Below are 22,195 nucleotides of genomic sequence, written 5' to 3' on the forward strand. Positions count from 1 at the left end.
GGCCGAGTTGGATCGAATTCCCTACCTAGGCCTAGCCCTAGTACGTCTCTGGCTCGGACAGGAGTGCGGACTTGGCCGCGGCCAATGGACTAGGCCTAGACTAGAGTAAGTCGGTAGATGTCTTGAAGTGATGACAAACATTGCGTAACCAACAGAAATAAGATAAGCTTTTGGGCGGATATGATTGAAAAAAAATTGTTTTTCACCTCTGAAATCAAGATGGAAAAAGAAAAGCCTATCTAAGTAGTGTATTAAAATAGGTATATATGCATTACAGTGCAGTAGTACTCTAGTAATACTCTGGACTAGCATTGTTTTAGTTACCATATGAGAGTGTCCTGTGTTAAAAACATTATTTACTAGGCCTAGGCCTATACTATACTTCTTTATAAAACATAACTTGTACTTTATAATATAAGAGAAATCTGTATATTATCGGTACCTGGAACAGTAACAACACGAAAGTGAAAGTTTTTCAATCATATAGTGGTGTAGACTAGTCTTTTAAGAACATTTTGTTCGAAAAAATTTTTGGATACGATGCCCCGTTATGGAGTTATAATTTTTTAAATAACGTGATGTCAGAAAATCCGCCCAAATGCTTATCTTATTTCTGTTGGTTACGCACCGCTGATTTGCAATGTTTGTCATCACTTCACGATGTCTACCGATTCGTGAAAAAGGCCTAATCCAATGAAATGGGCCTAAAAAATATAATATGTTTAAACTTGATTGGATTGGATTTATTCGGTGTAAACACCAAGGATAGCCCACGAAAGTCTAGAAGAAGACTTATTTCCAGTGGGGTCCTTCTGGTGGTGATTGGGCAGTACACCGGGAGACAATCCCCTACCCTTTTCCAAAGAGTGTACTGCGTTCTTTAACGTGCACATGGGCCATAATGCACACGGGACCAACGGCTTAAACGTCTCATCCGAAAGACGGTGCGCTATTGTAACTTGTATTTCAGCCCTCTAGCTGAAACACAAGGAGAGGCAGCGATGGAAATTGAACCGGGGATTGTATGATTGGTACTTCTTAAATATAAGCATGTTATATATATTATTTATTAGTAGTAGGGGCCTAGACTTCAATTGTAAAATAAAATAAAAAAATATTTTTTTCTAGCGTATTAAACAGTTGAAGATGAGCGTCAAAGGAATTTTGGGAGACATGGACTGGGACGAGGGTCTCAAAGTTCCAGTAGCTAATGCGGAGAATAAGATACTGGAAGAACTTGTAAGTACTGTGATTAGGCCTAGATACTGTAGTTTAAAAAGATGTATTATTATTTAATAAAATAATAGATTCCATGCCTTCTGCAGTGTGCAGTATTAGTACAATAATTGAATATGTTACAGGTCTCCCTCCAATTAAAGACCACTTTTACTTTTAAGACTGGGGTTTTCATGGTCTTCAGCAACTTTGGTCTCTAATTAGAATAATAAAAATAAAAGACATGTGTTAATTTGGGACCACACAAAAGTGGTCTTTAATTGGAGGTGGTCTTTAATTGGAGGTGGTCTTTAATTGGAGGTGGTCTTTAATTGGAGTGGTCCTTTATTAGATGGAGACCTGTAGTTTACATTCATAATGCAAGGCTCTGTACTTTGCAATATGAATTGAATTGAAAATAATACTTTGGCCCTATTTGAATCTCAACAAAAATCTTTTTTTTTTTTTTTTTTTTTTTTTTTTTTTTTTTTTTTTTTTTTTTTTTTTTTTTTTTTTTCATAATTCTAATCTTTCTTATTATTCTTTTTTTGGCACTAATGCACTTTGGTACTCCAAACTCACCCTAACCTTAACCATAACTCAAGTCTTGCTTTGTTATTGTTAAGGTTAGGGTTAGTGTGGAGTACTAAAGTTCCTTAGCACCCTTTCTTTTAATTGTTTTTCTTTCTTAATTATGTCCTTTTTTGTATGCTTGACACTGGATAAAAAAGCGCATAGAGACATTGCACTGTAGTATGCACTATAGAAATGGAAGACCGTTACCGAATTCTATGATTTGTTTAGTAAAATTTTATCTGGATAGTGTTTAATTAATCAATTCAGAACGGAGGTACAGGGATGTGTGAGAAAATAGGGAACTATCGATTGCACGATAATGGTAGGATGTAGAACGTAATGACGTCACTAAAAGTCATCTGTGCATGCGAGAATGATAAGTTCTCGTTGCGTGGATTCTAGGATGCAATTTGGCCAAATCTATGTATGTAGAGAACGTAGGACGTTCGGTAGGACGGTCATGCTTGAGTGATTCTGCTCCAGCGTCACATCATCGAACAAATCAAAAGCTCCGTATTGAATCCGTTGCCCATATAAGGTCTGCTGGTTATCATGTTCGTTGAAAATTTATCTCAATTGTGTTCTCTCTCCCTCACAGGTACAAAGTAAACAGCAAGAAATTGTGAAGTTGCAACAGGAGTTAAGTACACATGATGACAAAGTCCATGCTTTGTCCGAGCACTCCCGTAACGTGAACCAAGAGCTAACCCATACCCTGGTAAGTACCGCATGTGCCAACCTGCCCATGAAATACAAACCTTCTGTATTTGACCTTTTAGATATTATAAATGAAAAACTTTTCATGGAATGTGGGAAAGTCGCAAAATACTGTAAAAGTTAAAATAGAAGCCCTGGGCTTCACTTCGAGATGGGCCACTTTTCGAGATAGTGTTTTTTTTTTAGATTACTTTTGCAAACTGAAGAGGGTGGGGGCGGGGGAGCTTTCCAATGAATGCTTTAAATTTTGGAAATGCTACTATACAACATTTTTCAACTATGGTATTTTGAATTTCTGGTTACTATTTTTAAAATTTTAACATGCTAGTACAATAACAGTACATAATAATCAAAAGACAACGTCAGTGTTAATGCTAGTACTACTACTGTATCTCAAATGAAGAGCCCATGTTTTCTTTATTAAAAGCCCATTGGCTTCTTTTAAAAATGGCCATCTTTTTGAGGTTACTTTTGCAAACTAAAGAGGGGGCTCTTTTTTGAGATGGGCTTCTTCTCGAGATTAAGCCCATGGGCTTCTATTCTATATGAATAAAATAAGTGAATCATATTTCATGTCTATATTTCTTTAAATTAATAAACCTTTCCATTAAATAGTAAACAAATAATGAATGTTTATGAGTACAAGGGGAAGAATATTTACATGAGTTGAATGGAACAGCAAAATAACCAATGTTACGTGGTACGGAATCCACCAATCAAATGATGGATCTATTTAGGTGTGTTATAATATACAAAAATATACATATATAGCAGTGTTAATTAAGCTTAGTAGTTTCATTGTCATAGCACCACTGAACATGCAGTCTGCTGTAGATATTGGTGCTATACAAACCCATGTTGATTGATTAACATTTATTTGAAAGTTGAACCATAGCGTATGTTCCATTGCAGGGTTTATGCAAAGCACGCGAGCACCAGGTGGAAACAGAAGATCACCTGAAGCAGATTGCCCTGCGAGAAGAAGGTAGACTGAAGCAGGAGATCAAACGGGTTGAAAATGACTTGACTGATATTAAAGAAAGAAAAAATATATATGAAGTAAGTTCTGCTTATTCGCATCCAATCACAGGATTTATACTCAGGATGGTTACATTTTTTAGAAGGAATAGATGGATGCATATGAACTGCTTACTAGTTTTATAGGAATATGTGTGGGACTAACATTAATAAATGGTGACATTTTTTTTAAAATAAAAAAATAATTATAAAAATAAATGATGAAGATGATTTTATTAATAATGATAATACATTGATAATATAATATTAAAAATAATAATGTTAAATAGTAAAAATAACACTAATAATGATAATATACTGTAATGATAATAAAAATAGTAATGATAATTACGTTAATATAATAATAATAATTAATATTATTAATAATGACAATGATGATAATAATAATAATGATTATAATACCATATTAATTGATTGATGATTTTTCCTCCAGAATACTATATTTAAAGATACAAAGCAACTGGAGGAGCTGAAATCCCAGATGAACTGGGACCAACAAGCACTAGAAGCATGGCTGGAGGAATCCGCTAGGAAAGACGAAGACTCCATGACGTTAGCCAAGTACACGCGTATGGACGAGGCAAAGGTCAAGGTGAGACTCTTCCAGGTGTAATTTTAAAGGGCCATACAAGCATGTGCCTAGCAAAGTTTTAGAAAAATTAATTCTTAATTATTAAACTGACATGCAACAGGTGCTGACCTTTGTTTATTTAGGTCAATCACTGGCCAATGACAAGGTGTATCTCCATACTCCAGGTGGTGTGGGGGTGGGGGCTGGCTTGGCAAGAAAAATTTCATCTTTTTAATTATTTTTTGACATTTCCATAAATCTGTACCCTTGTTTTGTTTTTATTTTTTTACAATCCATAGACTTTTTAATTTTTTAAATATTTTGTGATTTATAAATTTGAAATGAAAGCCATTAATACTTTAAGTCTAAAAAATGTCTTTTTGTTTGGTTTCTAGGAAATATCATTAAGGATGCAGAAAATGACTGATGAGTCGATGAAGAAAAAGAAGCTTCTTGATCATGAGATGACGCAGACGTTAACAGCCCAGGTAAGAGTTGGGCCCAGCCCATGGTCTGTTGGGCAAACCTTTTTTTTACCATATTTATAGAGGGTGACCCTTTCAGCGTATCCAGGAGGCGAGTTGATTGGACGAGCGGTTAAGTCAGGGGCACCGTAACCATCAGCTAATATATCGGCGCTGGTTCGAACAGCTCACTCGCCTATATTTCCAGTGGTAGAACAAGTCTTCTCGGATAAGGACTTTAAAGCGTAGGCCCAGTGTACTCATTTGGCTCGTGTGCACTTCTAAGAACCCAGTACCTCCTTCGAGAAGAGTAGGGGGTAACCCCGGTGTACTGGTCCATTCAGTCCCCTGTTGTTTAATGGATATGGCACGTAGGATAGTGATTAAGTTCGCTGATTGGCATATCCGTGGCACTCATGTCTAAAGAAACGAAATGAAAAAAAAAAATTCTAGAAGGTCGGCTGATATTCAGGGGTCCTGTTTTTAAAGAAATTTAATAATGTGATGCTTTTATCAGGAAATTTCATCATCCTGAGTAAAAGTCCTCCTGTCACAGGAATTGAACCCAGGACCCTGGGATTAGAAGGCAAGCATCTTAACCACTGAGCTATTCAACTCCACTCCACTTGTCTCATGGTGTACTCCTTGGAATCATGTCGGATGTTGACCGTTGGCCCAGAGTTTGCCTGCCTTTTAGCCATACTATAGCCACCAACATCTTGTTGCTCCGGCTATATGAAAGAAATAAATCTAAAAAATGTATAATGCTGCCCATTAAAACACAATTTGGCCGCCTCTAATCTACAATAATTGTTTTTCATATTTCTGTAATTATACCTCAGATTGTTTAAAAGTTATTAAATGAATGTTGTTAATAGTTTTTAATGTTTTTTTTTTTTCTCTCTTTTAGTTAGAACTTGACAAAACAGCAGAGGAATTTCGCAAAGCTCACCAAGATAGGACAGAGTTAATTCGGCAATGGGAAGCTACCATCGACCAAATGCAGCGTAGGGATCGTGAAATGGACCAACTTGCCAATGTAATTTTCATTCTATAGACTTCTTTTCTTTGATAAAAACCAACATAAATCACAATAAATTACATCTTTATTACATTCATCTGTTCAAGATATTTAAGTGTTGCATGCATTAGTATTTATTTGTATTCTTCAGGATCTTGCGAATGTAAAAGGTGAGGTTCGGTCACATGAGGAAATCGTTAGAGAGAAGCAACAGTTTCTGGAAAATGAACTGGAAAACAACGATGAACAGCAAAAGAAAATACAAAGCACAGATCGACTATCAGCTAAGTTACGGATTGATTATCAGGACACAGAAACACAGCGTATTCAGTTCGCTGATGAGGTATGTACAATCCTCTCTCTTTCTTCTTTTGTATTACTTCAACTAATTATCATGATTATCTTTATCATCATAATTACCATTATTATTATTATTATAAGGTGTATGGTAGTACTAGAAATGATATTAATTATTATTTCTAAAATATGGTTCCACATTGATATATTTCTAAACCAAATTACGTTTTGATTCTTAATGTCTTGATTGTCTATCACACAAGCTCAACTGACTGTTAAACACAGCTGCTGTTTTGAAGATGTGTCCCTACATGATTTTATATTTTTAAATTCATATTTCCAACATAACATAATACATCAAACCACAATTACATAACATGACAAGAAAGGGAAAAAAAAAAAAAGATTACATAATAATAGTTATATATCCCTACATAGTTGGTATATACAGAATTTCAATTTTTATTGATAATATATACATTTCAATTATCATTGGGTTTTTTTTATGTATTTCAGTTGGAGACCCTAAAGTGTACGGTAGAAAGAACAGCTACAGATTTAGAAGGAATGCGAAAAACAGTCACCGAGCTAAAGAGAGATGTTGAGGATAAAAAGATGAGGTAAGCAAAACATTTCTCACTAAATATTGGCGTAGTAGATAATTCAAGCAAGGCATTAAACTGACACACATGACCCAACTTATTCCCAAAGAATTTTTGAAAAATTAAAACCATTGTTTCTTGTTTCTGTTTACAAAAACTGCAATCGACCCGCAGCTGTCAAAAACTCCACATGACAAATGGAGCAACCCTTTAGTCACATTGAAATATATTGGTTCATGATTGGTTGAAACAGACCCTACCCAAACTGTCTTCAATTTCATACATATACTTATTAATATGGCTTAAGTTATTACTCATTTAAAAATTATTGTTTCGAGTCAGTAGAAACCTGGGTTAGGATAAAGTTACTAAAAGTCATTCAACCCATGCTAGCACGAAAAACAGACGTGAAACCGAATATTATGATGGTGATAAAATTTAATGTTTTGTACAGAGTCCAGCAGGCTAGAGAAGTCAACCAGCAATTGAATGACAAATATCATCTCATCATGGATGCATCAATGACTGCAGAAGAGAACGCTGCCATGATGGACCAACTCCTTCAGGAGGAGGAAGACAACATGAAAGAGTTGGAAAAGGAACTCCGTCACCTGCGAGAGTTGCAGTATCGCAAAGCGCAAGAACTGTACAACAGCAAAAAGCTGGAGAAAGACACAACAGCAGGGATCCAGGGATCAAGAGCTGCCATCCGTAATCTTGCAAGCCGCATCAGTAAGCTAGACCATGATTCCTTGAAGCAGCAGGAGATTATATATAATCAGGTAATCTTTTTTTTTATTACCTCCAAATACCAGCACCCAAAGATCTTTATGTGGAGATGAATAGCTTGGTGCGCAAGATGCTTTGCTTTCTAAGAACAATCTTCGCCATCCGGGGGAGTCCACCTAGTCATGCTACACTGCATGACATTCAATTTCGCAACATCCTGCCAGTGCAGAGCGAGAGGTTTGAACCCTGACCTCAATGTGAGAGCCCAAACTGTATTGGATGTTTTTCAAGTGTGTACGTGAACGTAAAAACATTTTATTTCTCTTGCAGGACTTTAACATTCAGCAACTTGAGCGGAAGATTTCACGCCTCCAGGGTGAAAGAAGCACTGAAGAGATGGATGCCCTGAACGCCAAAATCATGGAATTGACAGACACGTTGGACGTCCGCAACAACACACACCAATTACTTAGCGCCCAGCTGAAACGACTACAGGTGAGAATGAATTATCATTTTGTAGTTAGGATACCAATACCAATGATTAAACAAATAATAAACACATTTTATCAAAAGAAATGAATAAACAATATTTTCCTACTACAAGTAATAAATAAATAATACTTACATTCAAAATTTACTCAAATCAAATATTTCAAATATTATTTTTTTTAAATCATAAAAAGAGAATAACTAACCGAAGTAACATTAATTTTAAAATACTGAAAAAGTGAAATTTAAGAGGAATTCATATAAATTGTGAAAATTGTATTTTAATTAATTAAAACTACAGATACAATTAGCGAATATAATAATTATTAAATTAATACTGCCCTCACCAATGATAGATTTTTTTACCCATCAGGATGACATAAGGCGAGTGAAGCGAGATTTAGAGACAAGCGGCAAAGAGAAAGATGATCTGACAAGCAAGATAGAGGAATTGAATCTCCACAATGACAGCTCACAAAGAGTTCTCAAGAAAGTTATTTCACAGAAGCAGGCAAGTGTCTTAACCATTTTTTAACTTGAAAGTTCCTCGCAAAACACACTTAGGAGTTTAGTTCACTGTCTCTTTATTGCTTCTGAACCTAATAATTTAATCGGTCATACACTGTCTGCGTATTGTATGTTATTCAGGCACAGTGGCGGTATGCACTTTATGGAGTGACTGCTCTAGTTATGTATTGAAATTAGTAAAAGTTTCACAGTCAGTTTAATGAAGAAGTAATATAAAATTTGTTTGTTAGATAATAATGTTATTATTTGTATTATATATTTTTATGTGCTTTGTATTTAACTTTTATATTTATAATACTGTGTAATAAGCATATGAATTGAAAGAAAATGTATTTTTTTTGCAGTATATGACAAATAAGTTGAATCTAAATAATTATTCTTTGTATTTTGGGTTTATTACTGCAGGATTTGATGGTTGATGAAAACATCTTAAAACTTGAAATCAAGCGATTGAGAGATATTCTAAACTCAAAAGCAGACACTGTGTTCAGCTTGGAAAAGAGACGACTGCAGTTGGAAACGGTAAGAAATTCACTTATGCACACATAATGGTGCCTCTGTTTCATTTATTATACCGTATTTATTTGAATAAAGGCTTCCCCGCTTTTGAATAAACGCCCCTCCAGAGCCTCATTTGGAATAAACGCCCCGGTAATTATGTATTGTAGTTATTATCAAGGAGCGTTTAATTGAGTATTTACATATTCATTTTACACCAAAAAAAATAAATATCTCCTTTGAATAAATGCCTCTCTTGAATAAACACCCTTACAAAAACCCTTCTCAATAATAAAGGCATGGGGTGTTTATTCATTTTGACACAAAATAAAGGGACTCGGGGCTGTGGCATGTCAGGCAACTAGTATAGTCTAATATTAATTGCTGAACTCTTGTTCAGATACTTAGTGAAAACAATAATTCATAAAAATATACAACATTAAAACAATAGGAATAATAACATTTTAATTAAAGTCAATAAGATTGTATTTTGTGTGTTGTTTTTCTCATAATAAAAATTATTGAAATACTGTACTCCATGCATGTTTGCCACCACATGCCTTTTCTCTTTATTTTTATACTTTGTTCTCATTCCTCTTTAGTTGATGTAAAGTGCATAGTCCATGCAATATGCGCTATATAAATGCCAATTTATTATTATTACAGACAAAACAAATTTTAATAAACATCACAACTTTTTCACAATGTAGGCAATGAAAGAAAGACGTCAGGAGATAGCCATCCACAAAGACATGCTAAAGGCACAATTGAAGGCATCTGATGAAGAGAAGTCTACGGTTAGCATGGAACTACATGAACGCATATCAAAGATCGACAAGTTGCGCAAAAGGTCAGTATACTTAAGGATGGAACTGTAGCTAGCCAGGCACGTACTATGTGGGTGATTCCATCTCCACTTGGCGTGAGCGCTAAAAGTGTTGCATCATTAGAAACAATTATTTACCTTCATTGTCCTTTGCATTGCATTGACCGTAGTGTGTGCTTGGGTTAAGATGAGATTGTCTTTTAAAATCTGATTGCTATAGATTCGCTGATAATTCATTCCATTTCCTAAACATACATTTTCATTAATATAATAGGTCCTCACTTGTTTTTAACTTTATAATGTTTTATTTTATAATTTGTGAAATAATGATTTGAAAATAACTTACTAACCCTTTAGTTGATATAAAATGATTTCAATCTAGTGGAATTACAGCATGATTGTGAATTTGCTTGATCCAATAGATATGAGATACTGATGATCTCCATGGCACCACCTGAGGGGGAGGAGGACCGTTCCCAAGCCTACTATGTTATACAGGTAAGTTGGATTGTGTATGTTGAAAACTACTAAATAACACCTGGAAACTAGATTCTAATCCCCAACCTCATAAAATTCCTCTAATCTATTCACCTTATAAATATACATAAGCTCATCCCAACCATATGAAATCCCCTTAATCTCATAAAATCCACTTGATGTCAAACTTAATCTACTGTACTTTATTCTCGAGTCATGAAATGTCATCCCACCCTCATCAAATCCAATTGAATTAATCTTTAATCTTAAGAAATCCACTTAAATCCACATCTCAACCAATCATAAAATCCACCTGATCTCATCTCCACCTCAAGATCTCAATCCTAAATCCTCTTCTTCCAGGCAGCGCAACAGAAAGAAGAATTACAAAGAAAAGGAGATGATCTGGATGCAAAGATCAGGAAGTCAGAGAAAGAGATCAAAGCACTGGAGAACACTCTGAGACTAATGAATGGTAGAAATGAAGTGTACAGGAAAAGTTTCAACAGAGTTACAGAAACAAGTAAGTAACACAGGACTTGCAGCTGCACCTCAAGCTCTTGGTGCTCCCTCCATTTAAGTTAGGAGCTATCTTAATAACTTATGGTGCTTCAATTCTGCAAAGCATCTTGTTCCACTGACCATGTCAATCTCTATGTTTCCAACTATCATCCCCTCCTGGGAGGAAAAGTCTTCTCACTATCCAAACATTTACAATGAACCTACTGGCCAATGAACCTTGTTTTCTTGGCTTCATCCATATGGATTTACCTGCTCTTCTCTGTTTGAAAACTCTCCAACTAGATACCATTCAGCATTCATGTATATTTAAAAAATGAATCGCATTCCATGCAATGCCCCCTTTCTCATAAATATTTCTTATTTTTCACAAGTCTTTTATTTTTCAATTTTTTGTCATCATTATTTACTTTAATTATTTGCTCAATAGCTAATGTATAAACAGAGTTTGCCTGATAGTTTATACTTGTTATTATGTTCGAGGTCAGACATTAATGCACTGCTTCATCAGTCAGTCTTAATAAACATGACCTGTATGAGCATGCTTTAATGTCTAGTACCAACTGTTAATATTTGCTTTAAGGTGAAGAGTATGAGGAAAAGCAACAACTGGAGGAGCAGCTTCGTGCAGTGATGGACAAATACAAATACAAAAGACGTCAGATACGTGAACTGCAGGATGACCTTGGTACGATGAGTAACACACTGGATAACTTAGTGCGGGATGAGAACGCTTATTCTGAAATGATTTCTGAGAAAGAAGTGAGTTTATAAGGATTAAGGAAAATAATAAATATAATGATAATGACTAGTAATGTAATGTCAGACCAAACATTTGTTTTTTTGAGCTCATATTTGGTGGTCCAGTGGTTATGAAACCAGGGTAGTTATCTAGAGGTTGTGGGTTTGATTCCCACTTGAATCACTTGCAATTTTTTTCACTAGTACTGTATTGGGGAACGTTCTGAGTATTCAGTACGAAAATACATCAGGTAGGGCAAAAACGGCATTCTTATGATTTTTTTACGGTCTTTCTCTTAGTATGCTTTGTATGATGTTACTTTTGGTTTTAGTGGAATAACTACAATATGAATGTGCGAGTGTATTTTATGGTATCACAGACTTGATAGATTTATAATTTTGCAAGCTTACATACTGTAGTACACTTAATTTCAATTTTGTATGTAGGAAGTCACTTCAGAATTGAATGGAAAGAGCGATGTACATTTATGTTAATATTCTATTTTTCTTCGTTTTTAGAACAAAACACAACAGTTGAGCAAGGAATTAGGAGACCAAAAGGTGAAAATTGAAAGAGTGAATAAACAAAATGCAAGATATGCAAGAGAACTGAGAACGTCAAAGAAAGTTAAAGGAGAAACACATGAAGAGGTGTGTAAAAATGACAATACACAGAGAGTGTTTTCAAAGTTCTAATATTACCCTTAATATGTCTATTTTGTAAATACCTATGTGGTTAAACTGACTATTTCCAATGTTTCTTGAATTAAAAGCCCATAATAAAATAATAGAATTCGCGTGGGAAAAGAAATGAGGAAGAGTGCCTCATGTTAATAAAGTGCAAAAACCCCTGAAATCAGTTTAGATATTCATAAAACATACACAATTGCTTCCTAAAATATTATAACAGATGTTCTATAATTTCATTTTTTTTTATTTAGCGTGACTTTGCTTTGCGTGAGCTTCGTGATTTCAACAAGAATGTGATGAAACAGATGGGAGAGGTACTCCACGGCCACCCTGATCTCACACCAACAGCGCAGATGCTCTTCTCCCAGGTAAGCAACACTTTAAAGCCCAACACAGTCCATGAGTCAGCTGTCTCTAAAATGTGAGGGTACGCAAATGATGGCTAATAGCTTAGCATTCAATATCAACAACACAGTCACCATTATTAGATAGAATGTTATTGTTGAACAATAATTATTTCATTGGGAAGTATAGATAGTTGATAACCTTGGTAACTGATACAAATCTGATCACATTTTAAATAGATCTGTAATGTCATCTTTCGATTTCTGATAACTTCATTAATTTCAAAGGACCAAAGAAAAAATAAATTAAATTTATCAATGATTTATCAAGAATAAAGAATAATTCTTAATTATCAAAAAATTTAAGGATCGATGCAAAACCATATAGTTAGTAATATTTTTTCTTCTGTTAATTGGCAGGAAATTTATTTCTTCATAGTTTATTAATTACACTTATGTGTTAACTTGCATTGTGTTGTGTATATATTGTATGTCATTGTTTGGTAAGTTTGTATCGACAATTAATGTTGGACTCTGTTCTACTCTTATTTGCTTATAAAGTAATAATATGTCCTGTTTGTCAAATATGTAATTACTTATTCACTCATTTTATTTATACTAGGCTGGTTTACCTGCACCCCCACCACCAAGCTCACCCGGCAAATATAGCTCTCGTCCTGGTTCCTCTCTCAGTGGACGTAGTGTTGGCAGCCTAGGCTCAGTCAGGTAATTCTCATTAATAATAGATTTATTCTTTACAAAAAAATGCTTTTACTAGGCTGATGGCCTAGTATGTGGTATAGAAATGCTGAAAGAAAAAGAAAAAATAATCTGTCACACGATAGAAATAAGTTGTCCAATAAATTACTATATTGAGTGAAGCAAAATAGGGACTATGGCAGAGATTGAACCTTTGTTGAAAAATTCTCAAACTGAGTTAAAAACAAAGTTGTTTTAACTTCTACCCACTTAATTTCTGTTTGTTTTGGTTCCATTTTTTCTACTATCCAAATTTACTCCTTGGTTTAATTCTTATGATGATTTTGCTAAAATTGGTTTATATTCTGGATGACATTTCTCTGTATACATTATAAAATATTTTATAAAATTCATTATATGCCAAAATTTCTTGGTATGTCCAAAGACAATACATTTCCTGTGTCCTCCATGATACCTGGAATGCTCATCCGATTGTATTTTTGTTGAAGGTTTATTTACTGATTGCAAGTGGCAGCCAATGGTTGAATTAAGTACAATCAGTGTATGTCTTGGAATATTGTCATTGCAAGGGTTCCAAATGGGTAGAACCGACACCCAGGAGATGTGTTTAAACGAGGCTCCTTAACACATGATTATATTTCGCTGTGTATGGCGATATCCATTGTCACTGACTTCTGGGAGACAATTGATAATACAGTAGAAAATGCAAATATATTGAATCTGCAGGAGATGGGTTATTCTCCGGGAGATTCGTGTGGGGGCGCCTTCCTGACATGTCATTGTGATTAAAATTTCTTGTTTGATTGGTTTAAATGATTTATTAATGACAGTTGTTTTTGTCTGACAGAACACCATCATCCATACGTAGCGGAGAGTCAAGTCGGGCAGCGTCCAGCAGGGCAGCATCCAGCAGAGCAAGTGTTGCTCGAAAAGCTACGATTGACCTCGGATTTGAGGTCAGCGGAATCAGCCCCGGTAGATCACCATCTCAAACACCACCAGGAAGCCAAAGAGGGTCGCGACCCCCAAGTGCTACTAGCAGTCGTGGAAGTCGTCGTTAATTAAATAAGAGAAACAACACCATTTTATGGATTTACTTTAAAAGTTTATTTCATGATTTAAAAATAGACAATTATATCTAAGAATATATAATGATCCAACAAATAATATATACACTGAAACATACAATTAGATTACTTTTGTAAATAACCACAAAATTTTAATAATATTCTTACTGTGTACAACTTTGTTCTATTTATTCTATTGATTTGGTCAGTGATAGGAAAAATGTAGACCTCAACATCTGAAAACCTTGCTTGACAGACACGAAAGTGAGAAACACCAGTATTGTCAGAAGGATGAAGTAACTCCTCAAAATATTCAACATTAAATAAATCATAAGTAAAAACTTAATGAGAAAGATACTGCATAATTATTATATTTAAAAAAATACAAATACTCTTTTGGTTTATTTGAAAAGAATCTGGGTTGATATTTTATTACTGAAAATGAATCAAGAAGCTTTGATTAGAAATCTACAGTATAGGCCCTGCCTGATATTCATGAATATTTCAGTACAGCTCATTAACATTATAAAGTAACTATTACTGATAGTTAATACCAGTTATCAAATTATAACTGACATTTTGTGTGCTGGGAGAAATCAGATAAATATGAGTTTAATTAATTACAGCTCTAAATACAAGATTCACAGTCCAGAGGTATAATACCAGCCAAGTATATTTGGTGGTTGTGGGTTCGATTCCTGTCTGTGTCACTTTGATTATTTCCATTGTACTGTAATATAAACATTAAACGTTGATTTGTATATTATGTAGTATATCTATGTAAATCTTACAATGGAATATATGTGGCAAAAATAAGCCAAACCAGTCACTCCTCGCAACAAATTGATTTTTAGTTATTAATGGTTAATTAATAAAATGAAGTTATAAAATGGTAAAAACATTTTTTAAATACATTTCGTTATGAATTTATAGGAGTTTTTGAGAAATCAGCCTGTTTACGATTTTTGGACACTCCTCAGGTAGAAAATCACCACCAAAACCTTAAAAAATGTTGTTTTAATGTTGATAATGGGGAAAATAACAATCCATGATGTATAGATATATAAATTTTAGTTTAGTGTAATAAAATATATTTCAAAAACTGACATTCCAACATGTTTTGGCTATTGTCTTTGAAAGACGATTTGTTAGGAGTGACTGGTTTGGCTCGTGTTCGCCTCATATAGTGAAGTTTGCGATCATTAATATTATGTTGAATGATGTTAAATTAAAATTTCAAAAGTTTGTAACTATAGAAATTTACTACAGTATGCTTGATCTATTAGTGCTATTACTCTTGACATAAGATGGCATAACTCAGAAGAAAGTGATACAAGACAATCACTAATTCACTTTCTTTCATACTGTCTTCATTGGCGGATCCAGGAATTCGAAATAGAGGGGCCCAGAGGGACTTTCACTGATGAAGGGTAAGTGCCACCTCAGCCCAACCATGTTTGGGGATGAGGTAAGAAAACTCATGATTATGGCACCTCCACCTCTAGATGGCTGGAAATGGCACTCTCAGAATTATTTGAATATAATTTTCTTTTTTTCTCCATTTAAAAAAAACCAATTTTGACAAAATTGGGGGGGGGGGGCTGGCTTCCCCTCACCCCTCTTGAATTCGCCACTGATCTTATCAGTGAACCTAATGGTTCCATTTCTATTTATTCCCCTCAAAAGAGAGAATATCTTTCCTTATTTCATTCTATCCAGCATCAAGTGACTCGCCGTTTACAAGATGACATAATCTCCTTGATAGTAAATTTGTGAGGTGTCGTCTTGTGGTATCAAACAAGAAAAATGAGTTATTTAGATAGATGACACTATAAGCTAGCTATATTATGGTCTTTAAATCAGATTCCTAGGTTGAGCACAACTGGAGAAAAATTATTTTCAAATTTATTATGGTAACATACAAAAAAATTGCCTCTAAAGGTAAACAACTGATACATTTTGTGTTGGTTTTCATATCAATTCTGAAAAAAAGCTTCTCAAAATGTGCCTCAAAAACACATATAACATATGCAAATTAACTGAGAACAGTTGCAAATATACAACTTAAAACACTGAAATACAATTTTTGTCACTGTATCACTTCATATATATTTTCTTTAATATATCAGATTGGCCTCTGTACAACATTCAAATTTAAATATTTAAAAAGTGACTGGCTAGCATTCTCTTTAGGAACAGAGTTTTCTTTTATTTGAGTATTAATTATAAACCAGTCCATTTCATTTAATTTTATTATTTATAAACAAGTACATATGCTGAAGCATAACACACTTGAATAATATGCTGAAATTATAGTTACTATTGTTACTAACATCATCATAAGTATCATAAACATAATAGTGTATAGTGAAACAATGTCAATAAAAAATGTATTCAGTGTTATGGTAATAATTGTTAATAGCATGATATAAAATCCAGTGGTTGATCCAGGAATTCAAAAGAGAGGGGGCAGTCAGAGGGTATTTTATAGATGGAGGGGGCCAGACTACCATTAGCCCCAACCATGGGATTTATTTGTCTACAAGGGTTTTCCCCCATCTATGCATGTGGGGGCTCCCTGACAATAATATTATTGTTTAATGACAATATTCATGCTATATGCACCAGCAGGCAAAGAGTGATGACTTTTGTTGGCCTTAAATATACAATAGTGATGGTATACTACATTAATTAATACCAATAAATAATGTTAATAATTAAGAATACTGTACTACAACCAACACATTAATACAAATATACATAATACCCATATGATATATTATTGTTAACATATTTATAGTCTTCAGTGTTGTACATTTGTAAATTTTATATTAATTTTCTTTTACAAAAAAAGCCTGTAAAATTTTAATAATAATTTAACAATTAAAAACCCCCAATATTTATACTGGTATTAACACAAGATTAGGGGACAGCCAGTTTCAAAAAGACTAAGTGGAAAGTGTGAATAATAAATTGCCCGAATACATTTTTATCTCGCTGCAAATGAGATAGAGATTTAAATTACAATTCAATTAACACAAGGCTGTATTGTCCTGATTACTAAGCAATGAGGCATTAAGATGACAATGGTGAAATTAACAGCCATAGAGTTACCAGGATTTAAATGCGTTGAAGACAGCACCGGTTCTTTAAGGAACCATTGTGATTACACTGCAGGACAAAGCATCTCGAATATGAACCGTTACAGTCATATGGATCATCAATGGATTTTCTAATTTGTAACATAAACAGCGACGATCCATCTCGCAAGTAAGTGGTGAAAAAAACCAATCAATAAACAGAATAGATTAATGTTATTACATAAATCTAATCTTTCGATTTGATATTGTCTACACTCAATACGGATACTGTTTGCACTATGCGTATTACCTTTCGGGATTAATAGAATTAGACAACGCAGGGACAAACACGAACCGGCTATGATTCCCTATTGTTACAAAAACACTTAATTGAGCATTGACGGCCAATCAGATTTCCTTCACAACGCGACAAATTTTACAATCAGATTTGCAACAGCAGAGAGATACCGAGGACGAGAGTAAATTCCCTCTGGGCAATCATTTGAAGGTATTTGCCACTTGAATTAATCTTATAAACTGTTATCAAAAACAAGGAGACTCACGCGACAAGACTCGGCTTTCGCAGAAAGGCGCCAAGCACGAGAAATATCCAGCTATTATCCTTTTATCGTGAGTTGTTACATCGCAACAGAATTGAATCCACTTAATTATCCGTTTGGCCGTGAAGATACTTACATGGTACAATACACAGTGAGTTTTCAACGCCGCGGCTCATATTACCCCCGAAGGCAAGATGACACTACGTGTCTGAATACGGTTATTGGTTGACGAGAAAAGCTTCCTGCTGTTTGATTTGCGAAGGGAATTGTAACCCAGAAGAATTGTACGGGCATTTCTTCGTGAAAGCACTGGGTTTAATAGATTTAGCAATTACTCCACAGGGAAAACAAACCTTAATTTAATGACAACAACCTGACTGTGAAGAGTCGCACGCAAACTTCTTCAACATGACTTGTTCGCAATCGAATATTTCTCTTCAAGGTGAAAAGTTTAAACATTCCTCTATCCGCCTGTAAAGAATTGTATTATACTCATGTTTTTAATTCATTTCATACATTCATTTTATCTACTGTCAAAAGACAGAATGCAAAATTTCCTGATCCATTTATTTGAAAAATATTTTTGGCATTATTAATATTTATTATTATTATTATTTATTTAGTTTTCATTATCATTATTATTTATTATTTATTATTATTATTACTTTTCATTTTATTTATTTATCTCCAGTAAAACAAAATATTTATTCTACAATGAAAAAAAAATGTAAAACTGGACTAGGGTACCACAATTGCAGGAAAACAGGAAAAAATGCACATTGCACAACAGGAAAAAAAAATGATGAAAAGGACAAAAAGAGAAAGCATTTTAAGTTGAATTTTACTGTAATTGGAATTTGAAAAAAACTGGCTTTAATACTTCCTTGAAATCACAAGTAATCTGGAATGGTAGGAAATATGACATGGAAAACAATATTAATATGATTTTGTGATGCTTATTATACACAGTATTACTGGACATCTGTATTCAACCAAATTAACAATATTCTCAAAGCTTTTCATCTGGCTTCATCAATTTGTATGTAAATTTGCATTCTGTTTTTTTTTGTAAGCCAAAAATAAAGCAAATTACTTAAATTTTGGCTTTACAAAAGGTTATTACAAATCAACATACAAATTAATATTATTGTCACATGGTTACGATACAAAATTTCAAAAGTACAAATAACAGACATTGAAATTTATTATCTTGTGATGATATTGTATTAAGTAATAAAAATTGGGAAGAAAAGCAGATGGATAACTTGACACTAAAAATCTAGGTTTATGAGGAAGGACACCTGTAAGTTTTAAATAAAGCTGCTACATGCCCATATTTAGTGATGATGTGTCTATATATGATGTCGTCATGACCATATTTAGGCATGTCACATGTGTTTTGTCAAATAAAATTTGTTAGTCTGGACAAGTATAAAGGGATGTACTTTCAAATTCAGAAGTTAAAAACAAAATTGAAAACAAAACTTGTTTGCTGCCCCCAATAGTTACATTAAAGTTTTTTTTTTTACACAAAATAAACTGAAGTGGGGTAAGGTTGTAATTTTTAGACCACACTACTGTACATTAAATTATAATGCAATTTATAATGCTGTAAAAATATAATTTATTTTCATCTTCAATTTTACCATGTTTGTGCAAGGGGAAACTTTTTTACTATTATCATCACCGTCACATCATTATCATCATTGTCAAAATTATCATCATCATAAATATTATTAACATGTTTGATGAGTAAAAAACTATTATCATTAACATCAAAGACGCTGTTTGAAATGAAAGTTTCAGTAGCTCACCGTGTTTTTTCGGATGAGACACTTAAGCCTTTGGTCCAGTGTGTAATAATGGTCCACCTGCACGTTAAAGAGCAGTGCTCTACAGGTAGTGGATTGTGTCTAGGTGTACTGTCTGACCAATTCATATCCAGGACCCAACTGAAAAAGTCTTCTGACTGTGGTAGATTATCCTTTGTATACTATCTTACACTGACAAAATCTAATCTTTGCATCATTTTGAGTACAAATATAGAATATTTAAAATTATGATACCACTACCATTATTATCATCAACATACAATTATCTACTAATTTCTGTAATTTTATAAATAAGTATGAACTTCCTCAATATTGAAATATTAATCTTATAATTTTAAAAAATTGTCACTTTTATTGACGTTTTTTATACATCATTCTTGAATAAGTATTGATTGTCTTTTAAAAACCGTCAGATGAGGGCGGAAAAAAAATTTGGTTTCCTTATTTAGCAAATGGTTTTGCCAAAAACATCCAGATGGAGGAGAAAATAAAAATGAAGTTTTATTGCTGAATGTAAACAGTGTAGTATGGGATGGTTAAATGCATCATATTTTTGGAGTTTTCAAGACAGTGGCGGGCATAATAAAAATAAAGAAAAACATATTTTTTTTCTGAAATTTCCATTTTTTCATGGCGGCAATGCACTAATTTGCCAAAAATAAAATGTTATTTTTATTCGAAATCTTCATTATTGGTAGGTGGTGTGTTCCCTAAACAAGGTATAAAAAAGTCTTGACTTACTAACATTAGGCCAACCATTATGATTCTTTTTTATATTTCCTTTTATCATTTTTATAAATTGTATTACTCTTATTATCAAGATAGCATTGTAATTAATATCCGTCTTGTAGTAATCAACTTTTTACCCGTATTCCTAAATTGTTTTATCTATATTTTCACAATACTCTTTTTGCTTTGTTTGCTTTATATATTGTAAGTTTAATGTCTGTAATATAACACTAAATATATTTTTAATTTTTATCTTTAAATTATATTTAATCTATTGCGTAGGCACCTGGATATAAATTTTGACTTTTGATTTTGTATCGTGTTCTATTGTCGACAATACTCCTTGATTCCTATCAGGTCCTTGTATGGTGGTACAAAGTACTGTATTGAGTGTAGATTATGATGAAAACAATAACTGTACGTATTATAATTCCGATATTTACATTTTGTAGCAGATGATGCATAAGAATCCACTGGGATCCACTTCTGCAGAGGGACATCAATCACTGTGAATGGATTGGTCTATAAGAAAGCACATTATTTTCTTTCTATTATCATCATAACCAATATCATTAATAAAATTACTTACATCTACTTTTATGATAAATCATCAGGTTGAAATCTTATTTTATTTATGTGACAACTGACGAATGAATGATAAATAGAATTATGTATGGTAGAAGACAGACAGATGCATTTGATTTTATTAAATTTTTATTGATTGCTTTAAAATTAATTTCAACTATTATATTTCACCACAAAAGAGTGTTTTGCTATTCAACAAAAGACAGACGGACAAGGACAAATATTCGTAGATGCCGCCTCAGGATGTTAATAATCAATTACAATAATAGTACACATAAATAATTATCCATACCCATGTATTTATGCCTTTATTTATACAGGAATAATTAATGTGTTATTTGCCATATTCATCAGTGTGATCAAATTCTAAAGAGAGATTCTAACTTTACTAACAAAATATAGGCTAATGCGGCATTAATATGGTAGGACCACACACTCAAAACATTTAACAGATTCAATTGTACATGAAGAATAAAAGAAAACAAAAGAATGTTGACCTAAAATAATCCCTTTTGTATCCAGTGAAAAAGAATTAGAGCAACCTTGTTAGGATGTTACCATATGTGGCAGTGAATAATAGATGGAGGTACATCCGATCTAGCTAATGATACACAAAAAACGAGAGATCAAAGCAGGTTTTAACAAAGACAGGATGGGTACAAAACAGATGAACAACGCGAGGAAATGCTTTTTTTCAAGTTCATTGAAACAAAATATTGAACGTATCCGATCACGGGTCCCAAAAATGGGTAGATTCGGAAATGGTAACGAAGCGCAATGATCCTGTGAATAGGAAATATAGGGTTACATAAAGCCACCAGCATGTGCGAACTGTTTTGGAATTTAATGGAATATAGTATGTGAATGGGAAGCTGCGTTTATTGAACTTATGATGACGTAACATGTCCTTATTTGGTAGTAGTTGCCCCAATTATTGGGCTTGCTGGCTTGCAATCCCAGCTTTCTGGGGAGGGGCCGGTGTCAATCGTTGTACATTAGAAGAGTTTTCTACTAAAATCAAAGCAAATAATAACCTAAATTATGAGTATTATGGTCATACACCTTGAAAACTCTAATTTAAATTTCATGTATGTAAAATATATTATTTTTATTTTTTGCATCGTTATGGGGTTAGGGTGAGAAAAGTTTCACATCTAATCTTGATCCCAATGATGGTCATTATTATTTAGTTTATTTAAATTCTGTTTACTTATATATCATTTATGTTATGTATCGTCTACTATGTTGACCATTACGAATAAATGTACCTTGAACTTTGG

At 33.5% G+C, this 22,195-nt stretch overlaps 1 protein-coding gene across 1 annotated transcript in view; it reads left to right on the plus strand.

The window, feature by feature from the left end:
• The window catches only part of LOC117121154 (coiled-coil domain-containing protein 39-like), a 16,358-nt gene extending 974 nt beyond the window's left edge, over nt 1-15,384 (plus strand). Inside the window, exons 2-21 of the mRNA XM_033266252.1 lie at nt 1,129-1,239; nt 2,390-2,509; nt 3,421-3,567; nt 3,980-4,138; nt 4,513-4,605; nt 5,492-5,620; nt 5,754-5,945; nt 6,416-6,519; nt 6,956-7,283; nt 7,561-7,725; nt 8,093-8,230; nt 8,653-8,769; nt 9,456-9,595; nt 9,994-10,069; nt 10,412-10,571; nt 11,151-11,329; nt 11,828-11,959; nt 12,250-12,366; nt 12,965-13,068; nt 13,910-15,384. Coding sequence (XP_033122143.1) covers nt 1,147-1,239; nt 2,390-2,509; nt 3,421-3,567; nt 3,980-4,138; nt 4,513-4,605; nt 5,492-5,620; nt 5,754-5,945; nt 6,416-6,519; nt 6,956-7,283; nt 7,561-7,725; nt 8,093-8,230; nt 8,653-8,769; nt 9,456-9,595; nt 9,994-10,069; nt 10,412-10,571; nt 11,151-11,329; nt 11,828-11,959; nt 12,250-12,366; nt 12,965-13,068; nt 13,910-14,123 — 2,907 coding nt within the window. The 5' untranslated portion in view covers nt 1,129-1,146 and the 3' untranslated portion in view covers nt 14,124-15,384. The remainder of the gene's footprint in view (nt 1-1,128; nt 1,240-2,389; nt 2,510-3,420; nt 3,568-3,979; nt 4,139-4,512; nt 4,606-5,491; nt 5,621-5,753; nt 5,946-6,415; nt 6,520-6,955; nt 7,284-7,560; nt 7,726-8,092; nt 8,231-8,652; nt 8,770-9,455; nt 9,596-9,993; nt 10,070-10,411; nt 10,572-11,150; nt 11,330-11,827; nt 11,960-12,249; nt 12,367-12,964; nt 13,069-13,909) is intronic.
• Nucleotides 15,385-22,195: the final 6,811 nt, after the last annotated feature.

This window comes from Anneissia japonica, unplaced genomic scaffold (genome assembly GCF_011630105.1).
Source record: "Anneissia japonica isolate Jap-2015-1 unplaced genomic scaffold, ASM1163010v1 scaffold993_len1110182_cov180, whole genome shotgun sequence".
Lineage (NCBI taxonomy): Eukaryota > Metazoa > Echinodermata > Crinoidea > Comatulida > Comatulidae > Anneissia > Anneissia japonica.